Below are 23,975 nucleotides of genomic sequence, written 5' to 3'. Positions count from 1 at the left end.
ACAACGCCTAGTCCTAAGGATACCTAAGTGCTGCTAGCCGTGATTCTATAAAGGATGCCTAGTGGTTGACCGACAACCGCGCAAACCGTCGCCTACAAGTAAAGTGCGGTTAGGCGCCGTTTATAGAATCAGGCCCTTAGTGCGAGGACTTACATCAATTGAAATTTAGTGTAAATCCTGGCACACACATTGGATACTCATCCCCCTGTATTCCATAATATTGCGCCAACATATTCAGAATGCCCCCAACCCGCCCATGCCCCTCCCACGGTCATGCCCCCTTTCGAGTCAAGTGCTATGAAAGTTGGGCGCTTATCGTTATTGAATGCGCTGGTGGATGCAGATGAAATCCCAGACTGACGCCAATTTATATCAGTGATTGGTTGTTAGCGTCCAACTATTGAGTGCGAATGGCTTGATAACCAATTAAGTTGTGCATTTCTAGATCATGCCCAAATTTGGGTGGCCTTTATAGAATCCGGGGTGGGGGATGGGGTTCTTGACTCCCATTCGACAGTGCTCTGGGCTAGAAATCTAAATAAATTATAAAAGACATAATTCTGCAATGAACAAAATGCAGAACTACAAATCCCATGATGCTGTGTGTCGATAAAGTCTCTTTTTTGGGGGAAGACAACATCCAAATCTGCTCTTTTCCTGCACTCCCCAAAAGCCTCCTCATATCACTCTATCCCCCTCTTTTACAAAGGCGTGCTAACATGTTCATAGACTAACATGCACATGTTAGCGTTTAGCGTGCACGTAGATTTAGCATATACTAAAACACATAGCGTGCCTTTGTAAAAGGACCCCTATGTCTGGATCACAGGCTTTAGGATGAGTGTGGTAGGATCTCAGCAGCTGCAAACCCAAGAAGGTTAATTCTACTCAAATGTTTGTTGTGGAAAACAGAAGAGTTTCTCAACTGGTTCAGGAAGTATAGCCAATGGAAATAAGTCTTGAATTAACTTTTTGTGAGAGGAGCAGTGAAGAGACAAACACTCAGCATACATTCAACTCTGCTTCAGTGTTTGCTGTCGATGCTGGGTAACTATATTGGGCCTTCATCGTGGAATGAGTTGATTCTCCTTCAGGGGTGGCGGCGGCAGTTTTCATGGTGTCTGCGATCCAGGGTAGGAACGGAGAAATGCGTGTGAACACTGAAGGAGGGATGCCACAGATCTTTCCATAGGACACAATACCCTCTACCATATCATGGCACACCAGTGGCCCTCCGGAGTCTCCCTGGAAGAAAGCAGAAGGGACCTTCATAAAACATATCATAATACTTCAAGAAAGGGATAAAGATTATCCTTTTCTCAAACTACTTCAACTGAAATTATGAAGTTGACAGAGAGGAAACTAGAACTTTCAGGGATGCGTGTAAATAGATTATAGCCAGTTGAAATGGACAAGATCCTTAGGAGGTGTATAAATATTTAGCTGCAGAAGTAAACCTAGTATTATATGTGTATACTAGTGTTTTAGCCCGTTACATTAACAGGTGCTAGCTGTCTGTCTTTCTTCCCCCCCCCACTTCCCTGTGCAGCAGCCATAGCAGCATTCCCTCCCCCTCCATGTCCCTGTGCAGCAGCATTTCCTCCCCACCCTACTTCCCTGTACAGCAGCATTTTGATCCCCCCCCTTCCCTGTGCAGCAGCCACAGCAGCAGCATTCCCTCCCCCCACACCACTTCCCTGTGCAGCAGTAGCATTTAACCTTACCCCCCCTTCCCTTCCTGCGGTCCTGACAAATCTGACGATTCCAGCAGCGTGTGCAGCACTCTACACACGCTGCTTTGGGGCCTTCTACTGCCCTGATTTACTCTGACACGTCCCTGATGACATCATCAGAGACGCGGCAGAGCAAATCAGGGCAGTAGAAGGCCCCGAAGCAGCGTGTGTAGAGTGCTGCACACGCTGCTGGAGTCGGGACCGCGAAGTACATAGCGGTTGGAGTGGTTTTTCGGCACTTCCCTTCCCGCCCAGCGAGGTGTCGCCGTGGCTCCTTTTGATCCCCGCCAGCGTCGGAAGCCTTCTCCGACGCTGGTACGACTGGTGAGAGGAGCCGAATATTGTGGAGAGTCCAGCACTGGCGGCCAGTCCTGTCGGCAGTATAGTTAGGTGCTGGGAAGAAAGCTGGGGACTCGCGCATGCGCACTCCTGCGGCCACAGACCTACAGATTATGGAAGCACGCAGTTAAGAGTGCGCATGTGCGGCTAGGGTTTTATTATATAAGATAGGTAGGACTGATTTGGTATAAATGAATGCATATAAGTAGGATGATCAATGTGCTAGTATTACCGTGTTTCCCCAAAAATAAGACAGTTTCTTATATTAATTTTGGAACCATAAAAAATGCACTAGGGCTTATTTTCGATGTAGGTCTTATTTTTTCATGTACAATGATCATCTCTCCCTTCCTCTCCTTCACCCCAATTCTTGCTCTTTCCTTTCTCTCCCCTACATATGCAGCATCTTTCCTCCCCTCTCACCCATCCCCTTGAACCTTCCCCTCTGCAGGATCTTTCTATCCCTCCCTCCCATCCCTCGTGCAGCAGAACCCTTGCACAGCTTCTATCCCTCCCTTCTGTGCAGCAGAACCCTTGATCAGCCCCCACCCCCACCCCCAATGCGCAGCCGAACCCCCACTGACCCTCCCATCTCTTCCTCCCAGCCAAACCCCACCGACCCTCTGACCACGAGACGTAAAAGAGCAGCGTCGGCAGCATTCTAAACAGGCTGCTTCACGGCCTTCTCCCGCCGGGGCCTTATATGCGCCAGATTTCCGATGACATCATCAGTGATGCGGCAGAGGGAATGTCCCAGCGGGAGAAGGCCACGAAGCAGCCTGTTTAGAGTGCTGCCGACGCTGCTCTTTGTAGGTCTCACGGTTGGAAGGTCAGCGTGGTTCGGACAGGAGGGAAAGATGGAAAGGTCGTGGGGGTTCGGCTGGGGGGCGGGGGCAGGGGGGCGGGGAAAGCACTGCTGCTGGCGAATCCAGGGGCATTCAGGTTAGGCTTCTGGGGACTAGGGCTTATTTTTGAGGAAGGGCTTAAATTAAGACCTACCCCGAAAATCATGCCAAGGCTTATTTTCAGAGAAACACGGTATAAGTAGGATGATTTATTATGGCATAATCATGCCAGTATTTATAACTCTGTATTGTAACACCACTATAGAGCTCAGTGTATTTCAGTACAGAGCCATGTATTGTAACATCTCATAGAAGCTCTTTGTAAATCCGTATGATAACATCTCTACAGAAGCTCATGTAAAACCGCTCTGAATTGACTCCCCAGTCATTAGTAGCAGTATAAAAACTCTCAATAAGCACAAACAATACTTGACATGGTTATCTCATGTGGAAATGGATTTGGAATTTTATTGGATTTGCATTGATTTAATAAAGACCTACATCAGGAACATCTCGCCCACAGTTTTCTTTGGCTTTAAACTGGGGTAGAAACCAGCTCAATTAACATTAGTTATACTTTATAAATATGCTTAATGCAGTGGGCTGACCTTGAGCAGTTATATTTTTGACATTGGTTATCTCTATAAATCATAGGCTGTGGTGCACTCTTTTTCTCGTACTGGTATAGCCAGGTTTGGCCATATCTTCTTTCAGAGCCAACTATAGAAAGTTATGATTTCTGACAATAACTTGTTGCAGATGGAACAGCCATACAGTACAGTGCTCCCCTGGTCATTCGCGGTCAGCGATTCGCAGTCCCGGTCATTCGCGGTATTTTCCAACCGCGAATGACTGGGCAGGAGAGGGCAGCCGGAGAGGCAGCAGCCAGAGCGCCGGCGAGTGAAGGAAATCACTCACGGTATGCTTAGACCACCTCTTCCTGCACTAAAGTCGGGCCTCACCAATCAGGAGATGCATGTCAAAGCAGCTCCTGATTGGTTAGACTCGACTTTAGTGCAAGAAGAGGCGGTTGGAGCATACCGTGAGTGATTTCCTTCACTCGCCGACGCTCCGGCTGCTCTCTCCTGCCTCCCCTGCTAAAAACTGTATTCATGGTTTTTCAAGAGTACTGTACATCAAAATCTACTATATTGAAGATGCAGTCTATTGTAAGGCCACCAGATGGCACTGTTCTGTATAAGGGAATATTGATCCTTTCTTAAAGTAGATTTATTTACAGTCAAACCTTGGTTTATGAGTGCACCGGTTTGCGAGTGTTTTGCAAGACGAGCAAAACATTTACAAAATCGGCGCCTCGGGAACTGAGTTTAACTCGATTTACGAGCGCCACCCCCTGCGATCCGGCACCCTCCCCCAGCGATCTGGCATCCCCTCTGCTCGCGTTGTCCCCCTCCACGATCCTATATCCCCCCGAGCACCGAAACGACATCCCTTACTCCGATTGGACACCGGCACCAGCACCAGCACCAATGAATTGGACATGCTGGTGCCCGAAGATCCTCCCTCTTCTCTGCTGGGTTGGGCGGTGTGTCGGAGATCCTCCTTCTTGCCTGGACTGGGCTGGACTGGGCCTTGAGATTTGTGCATGCTCAAGGCCTTCTGGTCTCGCTCTCTCCGAGATTCTCAACCCAGCACAGAAAAGGATCTTCAGGCACCGGCACCGGCATGTCCTGTGCGTTGGTGCTGGTGCCAAATCGGGATAAGGGATGTTGTTTCGGTGCTTGGAGGGGATGTAGGATCGTGGGGGAGGGGGGCGACGTGAGCGGGGGGAGGATGCCATTTCGCAGGGGGGATGCCGGATCGCAGGGGGGGGTATGGAGCAGCATCAGTGGCCTCAAAGGGGGGTGGGAATGGAGCAGCACCGGTAGCCTTGGGGGAGGGGGGGGAGGAGGTGGAACGAATCAAAGCGAGTTTCCCTTACTTCCTATGGGGAAACTCGCTTTGATATACGAGCAATTTGGTTTACAAGCATACTTCTGGAACGAACTATGCTCGTAAACCAAGGTTCCACTGTATTTATTTTAAACATGTATGTACACAGTACACCACCTACACCAGTGGTCTCAAACTCAAACCCTTTGCAGGGCCACATTTGTAGGTACTTGGAGGGCTTCAGAAAAAAATAGTTAATGTCTTATTAAAGAAATGACAATTTTGCATGAGGTAAAATTCTTTATAGTTTATAAATCTTTCCTTTTGGCTAAGTCTTAATAATAATATTGTCATTTATAACTAAAGAGACAAATGATCAAGAAACTTTTATTTTACTTTTGTGATTATGATAAACATACTGAGGGCCTCAAAATAGTACCTGGCGGACCACATGGGGCTATGGGTCTGGATTTTATAGGAGTAAAATCTGGTAACCCTAAGTTTACTTGATTGGGTTTGAAACCTACTAGTTGGAGAGGGGAAGATTGGGGAAGGCAAAGAATATTTTCCTGCAGATAAACAGTTCTTACCCCAAAGGAGCCTTGCTTCTTGCCTGGGTCTCCCACACAAAGGGTGGTCGAGCCAGCTTCCAGTCCTGGGTAATACTGTCTGCAAATGTCTCTGTTGATTACCTCCAGGTCCACCTCCTGCAAGCAGTGAGTAATGCTCTGGTTATAAATATACGCCCGCCCCCATCCAGCAACATTGCAGAAAGATCCCAAGGTAACGTGGCTGGTGAAGTCAGTGTCAGGTAGAGCAAGGGGTCTCACCGCATAGTTAAAGTGGGCTTTGCCATTCAACTGCAACAGAGACGAGAAGAAAGAGGACAGGTGTAAGGTAAAAGGAAGGTGGGGCTGCACATGACTTCAGATACCGGCATGGATCACTCACCTGTAGCAGCATGATATCGTTGGAGAAAGTCTGTTGCTTGAATTGAGGATGAGGGAAGTAGTGCAAGACAGAGAAGTGTTGTTGCATGCTCTCATGCTCTGTGATGTCATGAGCTCCCAAGAGCACTTTGATATAGCTGAACACCCATGTTTGAGAGAGAGGAGAAACAGAGGAAAAGGGTCACACAGATGTCCCTGTGTTTAAAAGAACTGATTAAAAAATACCATCATTGTAAAACAAATGAAAACTGCATGAGCTGGAAAATGCCACTGCAAACATTTTGAACAATGACATCGATGTGTATCTAATGAGGGATAGAGAAGGCAGGGTGTGGTCTTACCTTCCGGGGCTGTAGCAATGAGCTGCCGTCAGCACAAAGTCCTCTTGCACCAGAAAGCCACCACAAACCAAGGAACCATTCAGCTGTGTAACATTCAAAAAAGCCATGTGTGGCTTGCTGTGAGGGATGGCTTCCCTGCCCACCACTGCCTCGTCTGGGAGAACATCTAAGAAAGGGAGGAAGTAGAGAACTGATTTTAAGGAGGGTAGAAGAGCTCAGGGACGCACCGTCTATGACTTCTAAGACTTTAGGGAGGGCTCAGGGGACTGGTGAAGGGATACAAAGCCTGTCATCTCTTCAACTAGAGGGCTCAAGATTGGCATAAACCAAATATAAGAACATAAGAACTGCCATACTGGGACAGACTGAAGGTCCATCAAGCCCAGTATTCAGTTTCCAACAGTGACCAACGCAGATCCCAAGTATCTAGCTAGGTCCCAAGTAGTAGAAGATACAGACTTTCATACCAGTTCGAATACACAGCAAGACGATCGATAAAGTCAGGAAATGCATCTTGTTGGTTCTCTAAAGGCTCCCAGCTCCATCCCCTGATTTGTTTCCCTGGTAAAAGGAGTTGGAGAGTGAGATTCAGTCTTTACAGAACCCTGTAGCAGCCATCTTTTGTTTTTAATATACAAATGTATCCCAGAATGTTTTGCACTGACCTATCATGTACTGCTGATTTTTATGCCAGGGCCAGAGTTAGGGGTGGGCAAACAGGGCAATTGCCCTAAGCTAGGATTAGGGTTACTAGATTTTTCCAAAGGAAAATCTGGACCCATGGCCACAGCCCCAGGTCTGCCCAGTTCTGCCTATGTCCCGTCCCCAGTCCCACCCCCTTAACATAACATAACATAACATAACATCACTTTTAAACCGCATTACCAAAAAGTTCTACGCGGTTTACAAAAGATTATAAACATTAAACATAATTATTTATTTGAATGAGTCAGCTAGTCAGATATTTGGAGAAAAGATAGGTTTTTAGCTGTTTTCTAAAATGTCTGTAAGAAACAGCTGTGAGCAACAACGATCGAAATTCTTTCTCATGAGAAGCCGCCTGAGATGCTAAAGAGTGATTTAGGAATTTCTTGCTTTTACAACCTTTTACAGAAGAGAATTTGAACAGAGCATGAGTTTTTCTACTGCATTTGTGCGTAGCTATGGAAAAACTATTAGCCAGATAAGTAGGGGCTGCACCAAATAAATCCTTGTAACAAAAACAGCCCAACTTGAACAATACCCGAGCTTCCACAGGCAACCAATGCAATTCGCAATAAAATAATGTAACATGATCGTGTGTCAGGACGGCATCTGTGCATGTGCGGATGCAATGCAATGACATTGGGTGTGTGTGTATGATGTCACTGCGTTGCAAGAGCGGTTGCCGTCCTGACATCGGAAGCTTTCCAAAACCCGGACAAAGTGCTAGGAAAACCCGGACATGTCTTCTTTTCAAAGGACTGTCCAGACTGATTTTCAAAACCTAGCAGCTTGTCTGGGTTTTGGAAGGCTCTGAGCTCAGGGCCACGTCCGGAGGGCTTTTGAGCATGCGCGGATCTCACACAATGATATTACATGCGTACGTGTGATGTCATTGCGTCACATCCAAACATGCTCAGAGACCCTCCAGACATTGCCCGGACTCGGGGAAGGAGAAGAGACGAGGTTTGTTTGGGGGCAGGGCTGGGGGCCTAGGCTCCCATGTTACAGAGGGCCCCAAATCTGCTTGAAGTTGAAAGAGGTTCAACGTGAAAGCAAGCTTTGGGGCTCTCTCCCTAGCATCTGCCTTGGGCCCCATCATGTCTAGCACCAGCCCTGGTGTCGTATCTAAAGAAACAATGGTCAGTGGCCAGCAATAGCTCAGTTATGAGCTTAGGCCACTAGGTGACAGAGGTTTGCGGACCAGAGCAACAGAGAATTAAAGGCAAAGAGAAAGAGAGGATTTAAGAAAAAGGAAGGCTGCCCCTAAACTAGACTGAGAACCCACCGTGCTCTGAAAATGAAAAAGAGCATAACCTAACAATCTCTAGCCTTTGTCAGGCACCCCCTGGCATATTCACCACTGTCTCCTCCGGCCTGTGTTCTGTATTTCAGCAGAGACTGCAGTAAAGTCTGTTCCCTGGATTCCTGCAAAGCTCTCTAGCAGAGCTCTCTGAGCTCTTCAGAGGCATGAGCTGAGGTCTTGGTGATCACAGTGCCTTACATATATAGCACATCCTTGAAACTAGGTAGCTCCATCCCCTTTTTCTGTGTCATGCACTTTGATTTTCTCTCTATATTCCTTTGCCGTACTTCCTGGCTTTCACCTTCCATATGAAGGAATTTAGAACCTTAAACCCAATTCTAGAATTGACTACATGTATAATACATCTCCTATGATGGAAGTGTTACTTACTCATAGGTGTTCTGGAAAACCTTATGTCACTCAGGGCTTGACACATGGAGATTACAGTGACAGGATAATATTTTTTTTGTATATTTTCTTAAGCCTTAAGCAAAAATTCCGAAGTTGGAATTGACACTTCACTATAGGTCAAATTAACAAGCTATTCCAGAAGCTGTTTTCCCCATTACAGAGTTATAGCTGATTAATATCAAAGGAAAATAATTTATACATCCAGTGCATGCAGTGGATCAAACTCAGGACTGCTTCAGACTGTATGGCCACTTGGAGTGAGGAGACAAGCCCTATCTTTAAATTAATATGAGGGTAAATCACATGATTTCTGGATTGTGATTCAGTCTTATCAAAGCTGGACTATTGTAATGACCTTTATTTAGGGGTTCCAACAGTACAGTGCAAAGCTCTACAAATGATCCAAAATGCGGCTACAAGGTTAATGTGTGGGGTTAGAAAATTTGACCACGTAACACCTTGGTTGAAGAAATTGCACTGGTTACCTGTGCGATTACGTATCATCTTCAAAACCCTAACTCTGGTGTTCAAAGTCATTTACCATGGGATTCCTTGGTATCTATCTCAAACTATGGCAATCCACCGACCACTCAGAACTTTGCGATCTGAGGGTGCGATACGATTGGCTCTGACGGACTTCTCAAAAATGCCCTTCTGCTATTTCCATCATGGGAGTAACGCTGTGGAACAAATTAACTGGACCTCTAAGGGCGTTATCTGATATTCAGAAGTTAAAAAAAATATATACTTAGAAGCTTTTCAATGAAAAGGGGGCAAGTTTAGAACAAATGCTAGGAAGTTCTTTTTCTCCCAGAGGGTGGTGGACACATGGAACGCGCTTCCGGAGGCCGTGAAAGGTCAGAGCACGTTACAGGGCTTCAAAGAGGGTTTGGATAGGTTCCTAGAGGATAAGGGGATTGAGGGGTACAGATAGGAGTTGAGGTAGGTTATAAGAATAGTCAAGGCCCATTGCACAGGTGATGGGCCTGGAGGGCCGCTGCGGGAGCGGACCACTGGGTGGGATGGACCTCTGGTCTGACCCAGCAGAGACAAATTCTTATGTTCTTATGATCTTAATGCTGGTTTTAGGATGATTTGTACTGTGAGGATCTATTAAATTACGGCTCCCTAAGTTGTAACTATTCATTTGTAATTTAAGATGTCTGTATAAGCTTGGTCTGTGTCATTTTGTGTATGTTACTTTTGTAATGCCACCTAGGAACAGGTGGTTGATAAATTTTTTTAAATAAATAAATAAAGGCAAAATACATTTAATGGCAACTGAACATAACATCGTCCCCCATGCAAGACGACACATTGGTTATATTGTTCAACTAGCTTCTGCAGAGAAGTTCGTCCGATGCTCCCGAAGCTAGGCGAGCACCGCTTCCTTTAGTTCATCGTGCAAGTTCCACCGTTTGAAGTATTATTTCAACCAAATGTAGATTCTTCCATGATATTAGAACATTTTTGAAGGCGAGAGATAAGAGTGTCAGTATCCCAATGTCTGGGAAAGAACAGAATGAAAGTAAAGTGAGTTTAGTAACAGAACTTTGTATGATAATTCAGTATGAGAGTTAATATTACAGATGGATTCCCATACTGAGATCCAGTATTTACTTAAGATAGGGCAGTCAAAAAGAGTGTGTTTGAAAGAGCCAGTTAGGGTTTCACAGGAACAATTTTCTGAGTTCAGGGATAGGATTGATAGCCTGGATGGGCCATTTGCCCTTTCTCTGATTGTTTCATTAGTACCCACACTGATAGCACCAAATGAATGATTTAAAAATTATTCTCTTTGTATAATTATTTATATTGTGTTATTGCATTATTATTAGGGATACCAGATTTGTTCAAGAAAAAAAGATGACACGTGGCCCTGCCCTGTTCCGTCCCCAGCCCACAGGATTACAAGATTTTCCATCTGGAAAATCTGGACCCCCCCCTAGACCTGCCCCCAGGCCCGCCCAGTTCCATCCCTGCCCTGTCATGCCCCGGTACCATCCCCAATCCCGCCTCCCCGCTCTCATCAGAAAGCTTTTCAAAACCTGGACAAAGTGTCAGGCATCACTGGACATGTCCGGGGAAATCTGGACTTCTGGAAACCCTACCAGCCCAACCCCACACAAACCTCATCTCTTCTCCTTCCCCGAATCCGGCTGCATCTGGAGGGCCTCAGAGCATGTGCAGATGTGACACGATAATGCGTGTGACATCATCGTGTCGGTCCGTGCACGTTTGGAAGCCCTCCAGACGCAGCCCCGAGCTCGAGGCCTTCCAAAACCTGGACAAAGTGCTGGGTTTTGAAAATCCATCGGACACCTGGACAGTCCTCTAAAAAGTCCAGGTTTTCCAGGCTGTCTGGTAATCATAAGAAACTTTATTGATATAGATGACATATCTACCAGATTGTCTTAGGTTTAACTTTGTTCATGTATTAGGGTTACCAGTTGTCCGGATTTCCCTGGACATGTCCTCCGGACGGCTTTTCAAAACCCGGCACTTTGTCCACGTTTTGAAAAGCTTCAGACATCGGGCGGAATCCATGAACGCGCAGATGCAACACTGTGACATCACGCACACACACGGAAAATCATTGTGTCACATCCGCGCATGCGCGGATGCCGTCTCAACGCACAAAACAAGTTACGGGGGTGGGGATGGGGTGTAACATGGGTGAAACTGGGAGGGCCTGGGGGCATGGCCATGGGTCCAGATTTTCCTTAGGGAAAATCTGGTAACCCTCTTCATGTTAGCACTTTTGCTGACCTGTTGTTAGTGATCTGTAACCTCTCGCTAAAATCGTCTGTAGTACCTGAAGATTGGAGGGTGGCCAATGTTATGCTGATTTTTAAAAAGGGGGGGGATCCGGGAAATTACTGACCGGTAAGCCTTACTTCGGTGCCAGGCAAAATGGTAGAAACGATTATAAAAAATAAAATTGTGGAACACACGATTTAATGAGACGGAATCAGCATGGATTCAGCCGAGGAGATCTTGCCTCATAAATTTGCTTGACTTCTTTGAAGGTGCGAATAAACATGTGGATAAAGGTGAGCCGGTTGATATAGTGTATCTAGATTTTCAGAAAGCTTTTGATAAAGTTCCCCACGAGAGGCACCTGAGAAAATTAAAGTGGCAAAGTTCAGTTGTGTATTAGGAATTGGCTATCGGATAGAAAACAGAAGTTAGGGTTAAATGGTCATTTTTCTCAATGGAGGAGAGTAAACAGTGGAGTGCTGCAGGGGTCTGTACTGGGACTGGTGCTATTTAACTTATTTATAAATGATCTGGAAATTGGAACAAGTGAGGTGATTAAATTTGCAGATGACACTAAACTGTTCAAAGTTGTTAAAACGCATGCAGATTGTGAAAAATTGCAGGCGGACCTTAGGAAATAAGAAGACTGGGCGTCCAAATTGCAGATTAAATTTAATGTGGACAAATGCAAAGTGATGCACATTGGAAAGAATAACCTGAATCACAGTTACCGAATGCTAGGGTCCACATTGGGGATTAGTGCCCAAGAAAAGGATATCACCCAATGTGCGGCGGTGGCCAAAAAAGCAAATAGGATGCTAGTAATTATTAAAAAAGGGACGGTTAACAAGACTAAGAATGTTATAATGCCCCTGTATCACTCCATGGTGCGACCTCATCTGGAGTATTGCATCAATTCTGGTTTCCTTATCTCAAGAAAGATATAGTAGCACTAGTAAAGGTTCAAAGAAGAGCGACCAAGATGGTAAAGGGGATGGAACTCCTCTCGTATGAGGAAAGACTAAAACGGTTAGGGCTCTTCAGCTTGGAAAAGAGACAACTGAGGGAAGATATGATTGAAGTCTACAAAATCCTGAATGGAGTAGAACGGGTACAAGTGGATCGATTTTTCACTTCGTCAAAAATGACAAAGACACTCGATGAAGTTCCAGGGAAATACTTTTAAAACCAATAGGAGGAAATATTTTTTCACTGAGAATAGTTAAGCTCAGGAACACGTTGCCAGAGGTTGTAATAAAAGTGGATAGTGTAGCTGGTTTTAAGAAAGGTTTGGACAAGTTCCTGGAGGAAAAGTCCATAGTCTGTTATTGAGAAAGACATGGGAGAAGTCACTGCTTGCCCTGGATTGGTAGCATGGAATGGGTTTTGGCCAGGTACTAGTGACCTGGATTGGCCAGGGATTCAAGACAAAGTTAGACAGGTTCCTGCTGAACCAGAACGTATGGAGGTAAGGCTAGTCTGTTAGGGTACTGGTCTTTGACCTAAGGGCTGCCACGTGAATGGACTGCTGGCTCAGTTTTCAGGCAGGTAAAATGGATCAATGGCTAAGAACCATTATTTCTCAAGCTCATTCATATATGTCCTTCAGGAAATTACTAAAAACTGATCTATTTGAAAAATTTGTAAATTGATGTCCCAGATTATTTACTGGTAAATCATATACTGATCTTATAGCTAGTACATTTTTGCTGAATTTTATTGTATTCTAGCATATTGTATTTTATTCACCTATTGTATAATTTTAGCTCAACTTTTTAGAACATTGTATTTTATTCATTGACTGTGTATTTTTATTATTGTATGTGAACCGCCTAGAACTATGTGGTAGGGCGGTATATAAAAATAAAATTATTATTATTACAGCAGCGGCAATTCTTATGTTCTGTGAGAATGGGCTACTGGGCTTGATGGACCATTGGCCTGACCCAGTAAGGCTATTCTTATGTTCTTATGCTTTTTTCTTCATAATTGTTCTGATAACAAAACATATCAATTTTGATGTTTATATTGTTTTTCTAAAAAAAAAAAAAAAAAAACCCCATCATATTTTCTCAAAAAATACAAGGACAGGACCCCCCCCCCCCAAAAAAAGAATTGCCATCCTGAGACAGGTCCATGAAGCCCAGGATCCTGTTTCCAACAGTGGCCAACCCAGGTCCCAAGCACTTAGCTAAATTATTATTATTTTCTTATCATCATAGACACCAAATGTGATTGTAATGCTCTTTATTTCTAAAATACATTGCTCGCGCCTAGTTTCGAGCTCTCTCTGGGATGGATTGATACAGGCTGCGCTCGTCAGACCCTCGCTCCTTTGTGCACGCGGAGCGACCGATTCTAGCCAATCCCGTTGCTCTGTGACTCCATTTCCACGCCCCTTAATCCATAAGGAAATACTGTACTGTATATCGCACTTCACAGTTGAGTTCCGGAAGAGGAAGGCGCATGCGCGCTGTGGTTGGTTGGTTCCCCCGCCCCTTTTGCGGCGGCTGTCATGAGGGTGCTTGTGGGTGAGGAGACGGCCACGGGGTTGGGGTCGGGGTCGGATCATCAGTGACACTGAGGGCGATCCCCTTTATTCTGGACAAGATTTTTAATTGAAGACAGACAGTCTTTTGTATTAGGGTCAATATTAACATTGAGGGCAGTCCCTCATATTCAGGACAGACCTTCACAGTGAGGATAGACTCTCCTGGAGGGTCAGAACAGATGCTCATATTAGGGACAAAATCTTACAACAGATCCTCACAATGAGGTCAGTCCTTTATATTAGGGACAACATCTTAAATTGAGGACAGCCCTTATATTCAGGACAGACCTTCACAGTGAGGACAGACCCTCCTGGAGAAGGTCTTACCTCTGTGCACTCTCATGTTCAGGACAGAACAGATGCTCATATTAGGGACAAAATCTTACAACAGATCCTCACAATGAGGTCAGTCCTTTATATTAGGGACAACATCTTAAATTGAGGACAGGCCCTTATATTCAGGTCAGACCTTCACAGTGAGGACAGATCTTCCTGGAGAAGGTGTTACCACGTGTGCACTCTCATGTTCAGGACAGAACAGATGCTCATATTAGGGACAAAATCTTACAAACAGAACCTCACATTGAGATCAGTCCTGTGTATTAGGGACAAAATCTTACATTGAGGATAGATGTATTCTGGTCAAGACCTGTACACTGAGGACAAGACATTTATAGCCTGGACAAGGTCTTATGTTGAGGACAGTATCATAAGAACATAAGACTTGCCAACTCTGGATCAGACCTTAGGTCCATCAAGTCCGGCGATCTGCACATGCGGAAGCCCCGCCAGCTGTACCCTGGCATAGATTTAGTCCCCATATCACTCTATGCCACTCATAAGGAGATTTTCATCTAGTTTATCCTTAAATCCTAGAATGGTGGATTCCGCAATTACCTCCTCTGGGAGAGCATTCCAGGTGTCCACCACTCGCTGCGTGAAACAGAATTTCCTGATATTTCTCCTGGACTTGTCCCCCCTCAGCTTTAGTCCATGCCCTCTTGTCCGTGTCACATTGGACATTGTAAATAACTGGTTTTCCTGCTCTATTTTGTCGATTCAGTATTTTGAAAGTCTCGATCAGATCCCCTTGCAGTCTCCTCTTCCCAAGGGAGAACAGCCCCAGTCTCCTAAGTCGCTCCTCATAATCCAGGTTCTCCATACCTTTCACTAGCTTTGTTGCTCGTCTCTGCACCCTCTCCAGCAGTTTTAGGTATGGAGACCAATGCTGGACGCAGTATTCCAAGTGTGGTCTGACCATCGTTCTATAAAGCGGCATTATAACTATTCAGAGCAGATCCTCGCACTGAGGACAGTCCTTTGTATTTGGGACAAGATCTTACATTGAGGACAGTCTCTCAAAAAGATCCTCACACTGAGGTCAGTCCTTTGTATTTGGGACAAGATCTTACATTGGAGACAGTCCGTATTCTGGACAAGGCCTGTAAACTGAGGACAGTCCCTCATATTCTGGACAAGGTCTTATGTTGAGGACAGTGTCTCGTATTCAGAGCAAATCCTTGCACCGAGGACAGTCCTTTGTATTAGGGACAAGATCTCTTGATGATGACAGTCTCGTATTCAGTATAGTCTCTTACACTGTTTTTGAATGAAATGGCTTTTCCACCATTTTGAATAGACTTTTCTTCAGAGATTAATTGGGATATCTGTTGGGTATACTTTAAGTTTGTGACTGTATTGCAACTTATCTACAAACATAGGCAGAATATATCTATATTTAATTCATTCTAGATAGGACCCTACACTGAGGGCAGTCTCATATTCAAGGCAGATTCAACTGGAGGAAAATCTCTCATATTCAGAACAGTGTATTTTATTTACTTTCTATGTTACTTTGAGCATTGTGCTTTCTGCAAGGTATCACATTACACACAGATACTACTACAACTATTCAATATTTCTAGAGCGCTACCGCGTATGCAGCGCTGTACAGAGTCACGACAGAGACGGTCCCTGCTCAAAAGAGCTTACAATCTAAAGGGGGATACAGTTAGGGGGGATGGTTAATCTGCTGGCTAGAGCAGTGGGGTTATGGATTGAAGGCTACATCAAAAAGGTGGATTTTCAGTCTGCTTTTAAACAAGGGAAGGGGTTTGACTGACAAACGTAGATAGTTTATTCCAGGCATAAGGGGCAGCTAGATGAAAGGAATGAAGTCTGGAATTAGCAGTGGCGGAGAAGGGTACGGATAAAACCAATTTATATGAGGAATGGGATTCTCGAGGAGGCATATAAGAAGAGATACCTTGGTTTAAATTATTGGTTATTTCCAATCTTTGTAAAATACACTCCTAACTAACCAGTCCACAGTGTGTGATAGAAGCTTTCTCCAGTCCATACAGTAATATAAACAGTCACCCTTATAACTGACTGCTATAAAATCACAGTGGGATTATTTCAGGCCTCTCTCGACGGAGCTCATCGAGAGGACCGTTGCAGGTGTGGAGTCATCTGAAGATGCAGCTGAGGATCCTCTGTGTTGTAACATTAGGCTGGTAGTTCCTTTAGTCAGCACTCGCTTTCCCATGGCACAGCAAATGGATAAAACACAGCAGCAAATGGTTAGCACAGCCAGAGACCCCAGTGCAGAGGAGATAAGGCCTTTGGCTCAGGAACCAAGCCCTGCAAACCAAGAACTCAAGTTTCCCCACCAGGACCCAATTTAAATATCAGGCTCTTTGGAGAGGCCTAGGAACTGGCCTACATAATCTAATTCTGTGTCAATTTCTAGTTCCTCCTTGGTGGTCCATACAAACTGTCTGCACTGATGCAAGATCCCTGAAGAAGAGCATAAACTCTATTAACCAGTTGCTCTCTTCTGTCTGCAGGTGGAGGAACAGGATTCGTGGGCCGCAACCTGGCACGCTTGCTAAAGAGCAATGGTCATGAAGTCACTGTTATTTCACGGAAGCCCGGCCCTGGTCGCATCACATGGGTAAGGCAGAAGGTACCAGGGCAGCTAAACCCTTCTTGTTTAACTCTTCTGCAGTGTAATAAGTTCTTCCCAGTCTCAGCCTGTGAGGATTCTCAACTCTCTATATTAAATTAGTTTTCCTGATTCTCAATCTGGCTCTGGGAATCTCCGTTCTGTGTAACAAGTTCTGTCAAATTTCAGCTTGCCTCTAGGACCTTCCCATGTATACAGTGAGTTTTTTATTTTTATGTTTTGGCTTACAGCAAGAGATCCCAAGCAAGGGTCTGCCCCCCTGTGATGCTGTCATCAATCTTGCTGGAGAAAACATAATGAATCCTCTCCAAAGGTGAGTGGGTGTTTGGAAGGTAGAGATGGGGATACACAGACTCAGAGATATGGATTGACAGATGCAGATATACAGAGTAGGGTGTAATACACTTCTTCCTCCGTATTCGCGGTTTTTACCTTGCTGGCTCCACCCCCCAAAAGACATCATCCTGGAGTGCCGAGAAAAAGGAGAAATTAAGTCCTTACCTGCTAATTTTCTTTCTTTTAGTCCCTCCAGACTGTCACAGAAACTGATGGGGTTTACACTCCTCTGCTAGCAGGTAGAGACTGAGTCACTAACTTTTGAGATCAGTACAAATAGGCTGGGCAGTCCCTCTTTCAATCAGTCTTTTTGAATAGCAGAAATACACCAGTCTTATTCCAGAACTTACAACCTCATATATCCATGAAGAACAAATAAGCCTAGCTCTAAAGGACCAGGAAAACAGTGTGGGATACTGAGTAGAACAAGAACCTTTCCCAAAAATGTCCCACAGTTCACTGGCTAAACCAGACGAACCAATGCTGCTGTCTTTGTAACTCTCCAACAATCAACATCAATCAACACCCACAGAAAAAAACGTACTCTGCGCAAAAAAACATAGAATAACACAATAGGGCGGGGTTCTGTGCCGGTCTAGAGAGACTAAAAGAAAGAAAATTAGCAGGTAAGGACCTAATTTCTCCTTTATCATCCTCCAGACCGGCACAGAAACCAAAGCAGTACCCATGATGGGTGGGACCCCCGAAGGGCCGCCACAAGAACGTGCTTATGGAACACTGCGTCCCGGCGCACCTGAACGTCCATATGGTAGTGTCACACAAAGGAATGGAGAGAAGACCAAACCGCAGCTTTACAGATATCCGCCAGAGGCACCAGAGAAGACTCGGCCCAAGTGGCTGCCTGATCCCTAGTGGAAAGAGCTTTGAGAAAAGCTGGAACAGGCTTCTTTTGAAGAAGGTATGTTGAAGCAATAGCCTTCTTGATCCAGCGTGCAATGGTAGCCTTGGAAGCGCCGTCCCTATGAGGATCTGCGAGGAGGACAAATAGACGATCCGATATCCGGAACTTCTGGGTCCGTGGAACATAAGAGCGAAGGACCCTATAGACATCCAACTTGTGCAACTCTATGCGCCATAGAGTCCCGCCCCCCCTCCACACACACACACACAAACTACCCAAGACCAGGAGGGCCACTGACTGGTTGACATGAAAAGGCGAAGCCACCTTCGGCAGAAAGGAGGGAACTGGCTGTCGCACGACTCGCTCCCGAGAGAACTCCAGGAAAAAGCGGCCTACAAGAGAAAGCCTGCAAAGCAGAAACACGTCTCGTGGAAGTAACAGCCACCAGGAAGACTACCTGAAGAGTAAAGTCCTACAATGTACAGGAACTGAGAAACTCAAATGGAGGACGAACGAGCACAGAAAGAACAAGAATGAGGTCCCAAACAGGAACCGATGGCTGAACAGGCGGTCGAAGCAATTTCACTGCTATCAGCAATCTGATCACATCTGGAGAAGAGGCCAACTGCCGACCATGCAAGAGACTGCGAGAAGAAGACAACACAGCAAGCTGCAACCAAAGAGAGGACCAGATGAGGCCGCGGTCCAGGCCATCCTGCAGAAACTTCCAAAATGTGAGGCAAAGCAGTGCGGAGGGGCGAAAAGCACCTTTCTTCCAAGTTGCCTGACAGAGAGAGGAGAGGAAATGATCTGCCAAAGGTTGGGCAAACTCCAGAGCATAACCGTCCTGAATCACTTCCAGGACACACAGATCTATGATGATCTTGGCCCACCCCCAGTGAAACTCCCACAACCGGGCTCCAACTGAAACCGGGGGAAGGACCCGCAATTAGTCATTGGGCTGGACAGGTGGAGGAGGAACCCCTGGAAGAGTCGCTACCCCCCCTCCCTGGCGGGCCCTCCGGAAAATACTTTATGCGTTGAAAGAAACCGCCTCTGTAAGGAAAAGACGATGCACCCCAGCCAGGGCAGTAGTTTCAAGTTTAATAAAAATTTGATTTGATCGCAAAATCGTAATTCAATGCGATTTACAAATAATGATAAAATTGGGGTAAAAAAGAAAAAACACATTAATCAAACCAGACGGTTAAAACAACTTTAGACCAACCAAACACATAAAGTAAAAAAAATAAAGGTTTTTTTTTTTTTTTTTTTAATCTTTATTCATTTTCAAATATTACAACAAGTGTATAATATTCAATCAGAAAAACATTAACTAATCACTTGACAAACTTACTTATACTCTTTAAAATATATAAATATAAAAGAATTCCTTCCCACCCACCCATATATTAATAATAAACAATTATCAATTATTGTCTTTCCCACTCCCACCCCTCCTATAACTTATCTAATACTAAGGCGTTTAAGATGTCTGATCATTAGAATAAATAATCAATGGCCCCCAAATCTTTTTAAACTTATGACAATTTCCTTGTTGCATGGCAAGCACCCTCTCCATTTTATAAATATGACATACTGAATTCCACCAAAAAGTATAATTAAATTTAGTGTAATCTTTCCAATTTCCAGTAATCTGCTGAATGGCAACCCCTGTCAATATTAATAAAAGTTTATTATTATTTGCAGAAATTGGGCTTTTGAACCTCATAGATGTATATGGGTTGGCCACTGTTGTAAATAGAATGCTGGGCTTGATGGACCTTTGGTCTGTCCCAGTATGGCAACTCTTATGTGAGCCAAGTATAGGGATAATCAAGCTATTGTGACATCACTGATGAGTTTGGCTCTTAGGCATAGGTGGAATGAGGCCATATGACATCACAATCTCAGCTATGGAATGTTGCTACTCTTTGGGTTTCTGCCAGGTACTAGTGACCTGGATTGGCCACATTGAAGATGGGATACTGGGCTGGATGGACCATTGGTCTGACCCAATAAGGCTGTTCTTATGTGAGCCAAGTATAGGACAATCAAGCCACTGTGACATCACTGATGAGGTTGGCTCTTAGGCATTGGTGGAATGAGACATTATGACATCACAGTCTCAGCTCTGGAATGTTGCTACTCTTTAGATTTCTGCCAGATGCTTGGCACCTGGATTGGCCACTGTTAGAAACTGAATACTGGGCTTGATGTACCTTTGGTCTATCCAAGTAGGGCAACTCTTAGGTTCTTAATATATTGCTAGTAGTATTACTTTTCTGACCCTTTCTTTTCCTTTGACAATTGGCATTCTTTCCTCTCAAATCTAGATTTATTGTGTATTCTCCTCAGGACAGACAGTTTAATAAACCATAAGATGTAACTCAGCAATATATTACTTGTACAACTCTACTACTGTACGTACATGAGGGATCTACCAGATCTTACCTGGAGACATAGGTAGTTAGTAGAAGTTCTTTGGCTGGTAGGAAGGCAGAAGATTCACACTTCAAGCTACCCAGAAATGTGAAGAGAGCACATAGTGCAGGGGGCTTGAGGAGATGCGATTCCTTGTCTTTTCTCTAGGCACAGTTCTCCAGAGTCCCTTCTGCTGTATATTGAGGTGTCAAAGATGGGGGGTCATATCTGCTGTTTTTAATGTTTTTAGGGTCTCTGCTTTATTTTTTTATAGGTGGACCGACAAGTTCAAGAAAGAAGTCACTAACAGCAGAGTTGAGACCAATCGAGTTTTGGCACGGGCCATTGCTAGCGCCGAGAAGCCCCCTGAGGCTTGGCTGGTGGTCACCGGCATCAGTATGTGTTACCAGAGAGGAGGGCTCGGCGTTCCCTGATAGCTGTGTAGGAGGCCTGCCCCGTGTCTCTGCTGTTGAGAGTAGTGCAGAAACATTTTGGTTTCAGTCATGAGGGCTATGTGAGTTTTGTGGGTTTCCCAGAAGACCTGATTGAAACTGCAGTACTAATGTACCAAGCCCTGCGGTAGAAACACGAGTGGAGGACTCCCACATGCTTTAGAGGGAACATTGTGGGGGATTGTTGTAATCTGCCATGAGGGGGAGGATGGCCGAGCACAGTCATATCTGCTCTGACACATAGCACTGACTACAAATACGGACTGTTTGTCTTCTGCAAATTTCTGTGCTAGAATTTAATAGTAAAGATTTGGAAATGGACAAGAGTTTTCATGAATTTAGGGATAGCTGATGGATTGCCTTGCATTTTAAGTTGCTTGGATAAACACAAAAATCCTTTACAGTAATCTCAATGCCTTTAATCCACACATTCAAAAGTCAGTTTCTGGGTAAATAAAGCCCAAATTGTGCCAATTACCTTGAGCAATTTACTCCTCTGTGTCGTATAAATGGGGGAGAATTTTCAGAGCTGGCAAATCAGATTCCAAGTCTTTCCTTCCCTACCATACAAAGAGAGACGCAAATGGCCGTGAACCACAATAGAATTCAGGATACGGTATAGAAAGGGTCATAGTTTGGGAATAGGTCAGAGTTCAACAGCACCAATGCCAAGCACACTGAGGGAGGGGCACAGTAACCTCAAACAGCACAAAAAGTGAGACTCCCATCATCGAGGAGGGCTCTATCCTTTCATGGCAACGTGTAGAAGAGGGCCAAAGTACATCACGCAAAGTATATGACCAAAAGCCCCAAGGCCCATCAAGTAACTTTGGAGAAGTGGCCTGGTGGTTAGAGCAGCTGTTTCAGCACCTTGAAGCTGTGAGTTCGATTCCTGCTGCAGCTCCTTGTGCCTCTGAGCAAGTCACCTAACACTTCATTGCCCCAGGTACAAAATAAGAACCTCTCTAAAATATGTAAACCACACATAAAAAATGGTACATCAAGTCTCATCCCTCCCTTTTATTGTAGGACCCAACATGGGCTGTTTTGGTGAAAAACATCTGCCTCAGGGATCAAAAAGGTCAAGAAAAGTGAAAGTGAACAATAGTCTCATTCCGCCACAGAAATGCTCACCACTTCTTTTGGTACCGTATGTTGAATGTTTGGGACCATATTTTTATCTTTTTCTTTAACAAACTGCATTTCACCCTTAATCCTTTTGTTTCCTGTATGTCAATTTAGTCTAATTATATAATGTTTTCCCCTTGATTTTAATGACTATAATTCTGTGAACCGCTTAGACAATTTTTTAAGCGGTATATCAAGTCTCAAATAAAACTTGAAAACTAGAAAAATAAAACTTGAGAGTTCATTTTCAATTTATTTGACTCCCGAGACAGGTGTTTTTTGTCCAAACTCAGCCTGTGTCGGGTCCTACGATAAAAGTTACTTGATTGCCCCTAACCTGGAGCCAGAACGCAAAAATAAAATATTTTACAGATCGCCAGTTCACTAAGTTTTAAAATGGGGGACATACGAGCAAACAGAACTCTCGGGGGACAATTTTATAAGATGCCCCCCTCCTCTGAAGTGAGCCAGTGCCCTTATAGAACTGGCAATCTGTGCATGGCATCTGTGTGCCAAGATGCTTTTATAGAATATTAGTTTAAACACGATTTGACACAACCATTTACACCAGCTCAGTGGCAGAGGTAAACAAGCACGCTTCAGCGTGCCTTGCAAAGTGCAGAACTTATATCATTCTATCAGATACATGCATTATAACGCGCTTAAAGCATGACCTTATACAATAGCACCTTGTGTGCTTATAGGTGTAGCCGCTAATTTTGGTACCTCTGACGCATGTAAGTGTTGACGCAGAGTTATAGAGTTGCCCCGCTCATATTTTTAAAAGACAGAAATATATTACGCAGGGCGCAATATGAAATAGTTATAGTCTAGACTGCGTGGGAATATTAAACCCTAACAAAGCTGTGCGACTACTCGGTTGCCTGCTGCTGTTTCTGTGTCGTTTTTCCTTCCTTCCCCACCCCTAAGTCTCAGGCAAGCCGTGTGGTGACGGGCTTTGCTTTCTGCGCAGGTTTCTACGCCCCAAGTGAGACGGCGGAGTATGACGAGGACAGCACCGGTGGAGATTTTAACTTTTTTTCACGCCTGGTGAGAGCATGCGAGGCTGCGGCAAGGATCCCCGGTGACAGCGCCGCAGCGGAAGTCACACGGGAAGCGGTGGTACGGTCAGGTAAGTCGTGGACTTCCTCTACACCAGTGGTCTCAAACTTGCAGCCGCCAGGGACTATTTTGAGGCCCTCGGTATGTTTATTCTAATCACAAAAGTAAAATAAAACCGTTTCTTGATCATATGTCATATTATGATTAAGACTTGGCCAAAAGGAAACATTTATAAACTATAAAGAGTTTTACCTCATGCAAAATTGTCATTTCTTTCATAAGACATTAACTATTTTTTCTACGGCCCTCCAAGTACCTCCAGATCCAAAATGTGGCCCTGCAAAGGGTTTGAGGTTGAGACCACTGCTCTACACCCAGCAGTTTTGCACTGCCTCTCCTCACTTCCACCATCTGTCTTTCTTCCGAGAACTCTCTTCTCAGTCATCCCTTCTACAATTAGCTTTCATTAGAACAGGGGTGTCAAACTCTGGCCCGCAGTGTAATTATATTTGGCCTGGGAGAAAATAACCAAATGTCTACTAGAACTGGCCCACCGGGTATGTCAGTGTTAGAAAGCTTTACTATCTTCACGATGTATGTCACTTTTATTTATTATTTTTAATCGGGTTTTAATTCCTCATATGGCCATCGGTTTCTTTAGTGTTTTTTTTTCGTGCCACTTTTTCCTTATGATTACGGTTGTGACTACGGCACTTGTCATGTGACCCCCCCCCCCCTTTCTAAATTGCCGGCGTTTTTTGAGCCGGTTTTACTTTCGGTTTTTCTCAGCTCAGAGCGCTACAGAGTATCTCTACTAGGTAAGAGCCACCGTGGCTTTATTTCATTCTTCCTTTTTATTTTTAACGTGCACATAGTTATTTTAAGTTATCTTACATTCCCATAAAATATTAG

The 23,975-nt window shown here is 44.6% G+C and overlaps 2 protein-coding genes across 3 annotated transcripts in view; one reads left to right on the top strand and one right to left on the bottom strand.

Annotated features, from left to right (window-relative positions):
- Positions 1–1,002: 1,002 nt before the first annotated feature.
- On the bottom strand, positions 1,003–6,623 carry LOC117349593 (granzyme H-like). Its single transcript, XM_033923184.1, has 5 exons — positions 6,569–6,623; positions 6,102–6,267; positions 5,762–5,897; positions 5,401–5,670; positions 1,003–1,245 (listed from the first exon to the last, which is right to left on the bottom strand). Exons 1-5 carry the CDS (start codon positions 6,612–6,614, stop codon positions 1,003–1,005), a joined length of 861 nt encoding a protein of 286 aa, XP_033779075.1. The 5' UTR covers positions 6,615–6,623.
- Positions 6,624–13,692: 7,069 nt separating this feature from the next.
- SDR39U1 (short chain dehydrogenase/reductase family 39U member 1) overlaps positions 13,693–23,975 on the top strand; it is an 11,594-nt gene continuing 1,311 nt past the window's right edge. Inside the window, exons 1-5 of one of the 2 annotated variants that reach the window (XM_033924654.1) lie at positions 13,693–13,811; positions 16,681–16,787; positions 17,030–17,112; positions 20,696–20,817; positions 22,975–23,133. In XM_033924654.1, the coding sequence (XP_033780545.1) occupies positions 13,796–13,811; positions 16,681–16,787; positions 17,030–17,112; positions 20,696–20,817; positions 22,975–23,133 (487 nt within the window). In that variant the 5' untranslated portion in view covers positions 13,693–13,795. Of the gene's footprint in view, positions 13,812–16,680; positions 16,800–17,029; positions 17,113–20,695; positions 20,818–22,974; positions 23,134–23,975 lie in introns of both variants that reach the window. The other variant, XM_033924653.1, reaches the window with a different exon arrangement.

The sequence above is a fragment of the Geotrypetes seraphini genome, chromosome 16 (genome assembly GCF_902459505.1).
Source record: "Geotrypetes seraphini chromosome 16, aGeoSer1.1, whole genome shotgun sequence".
NCBI lineage: Eukaryota > Metazoa > Chordata > Amphibia > Gymnophiona > Dermophiidae > Geotrypetes > Geotrypetes seraphini.
The sequence above is the reverse complement of the archived record's forward strand: the minus strand, read 5'-3'. Positions and strand labels throughout refer to the sequence as shown.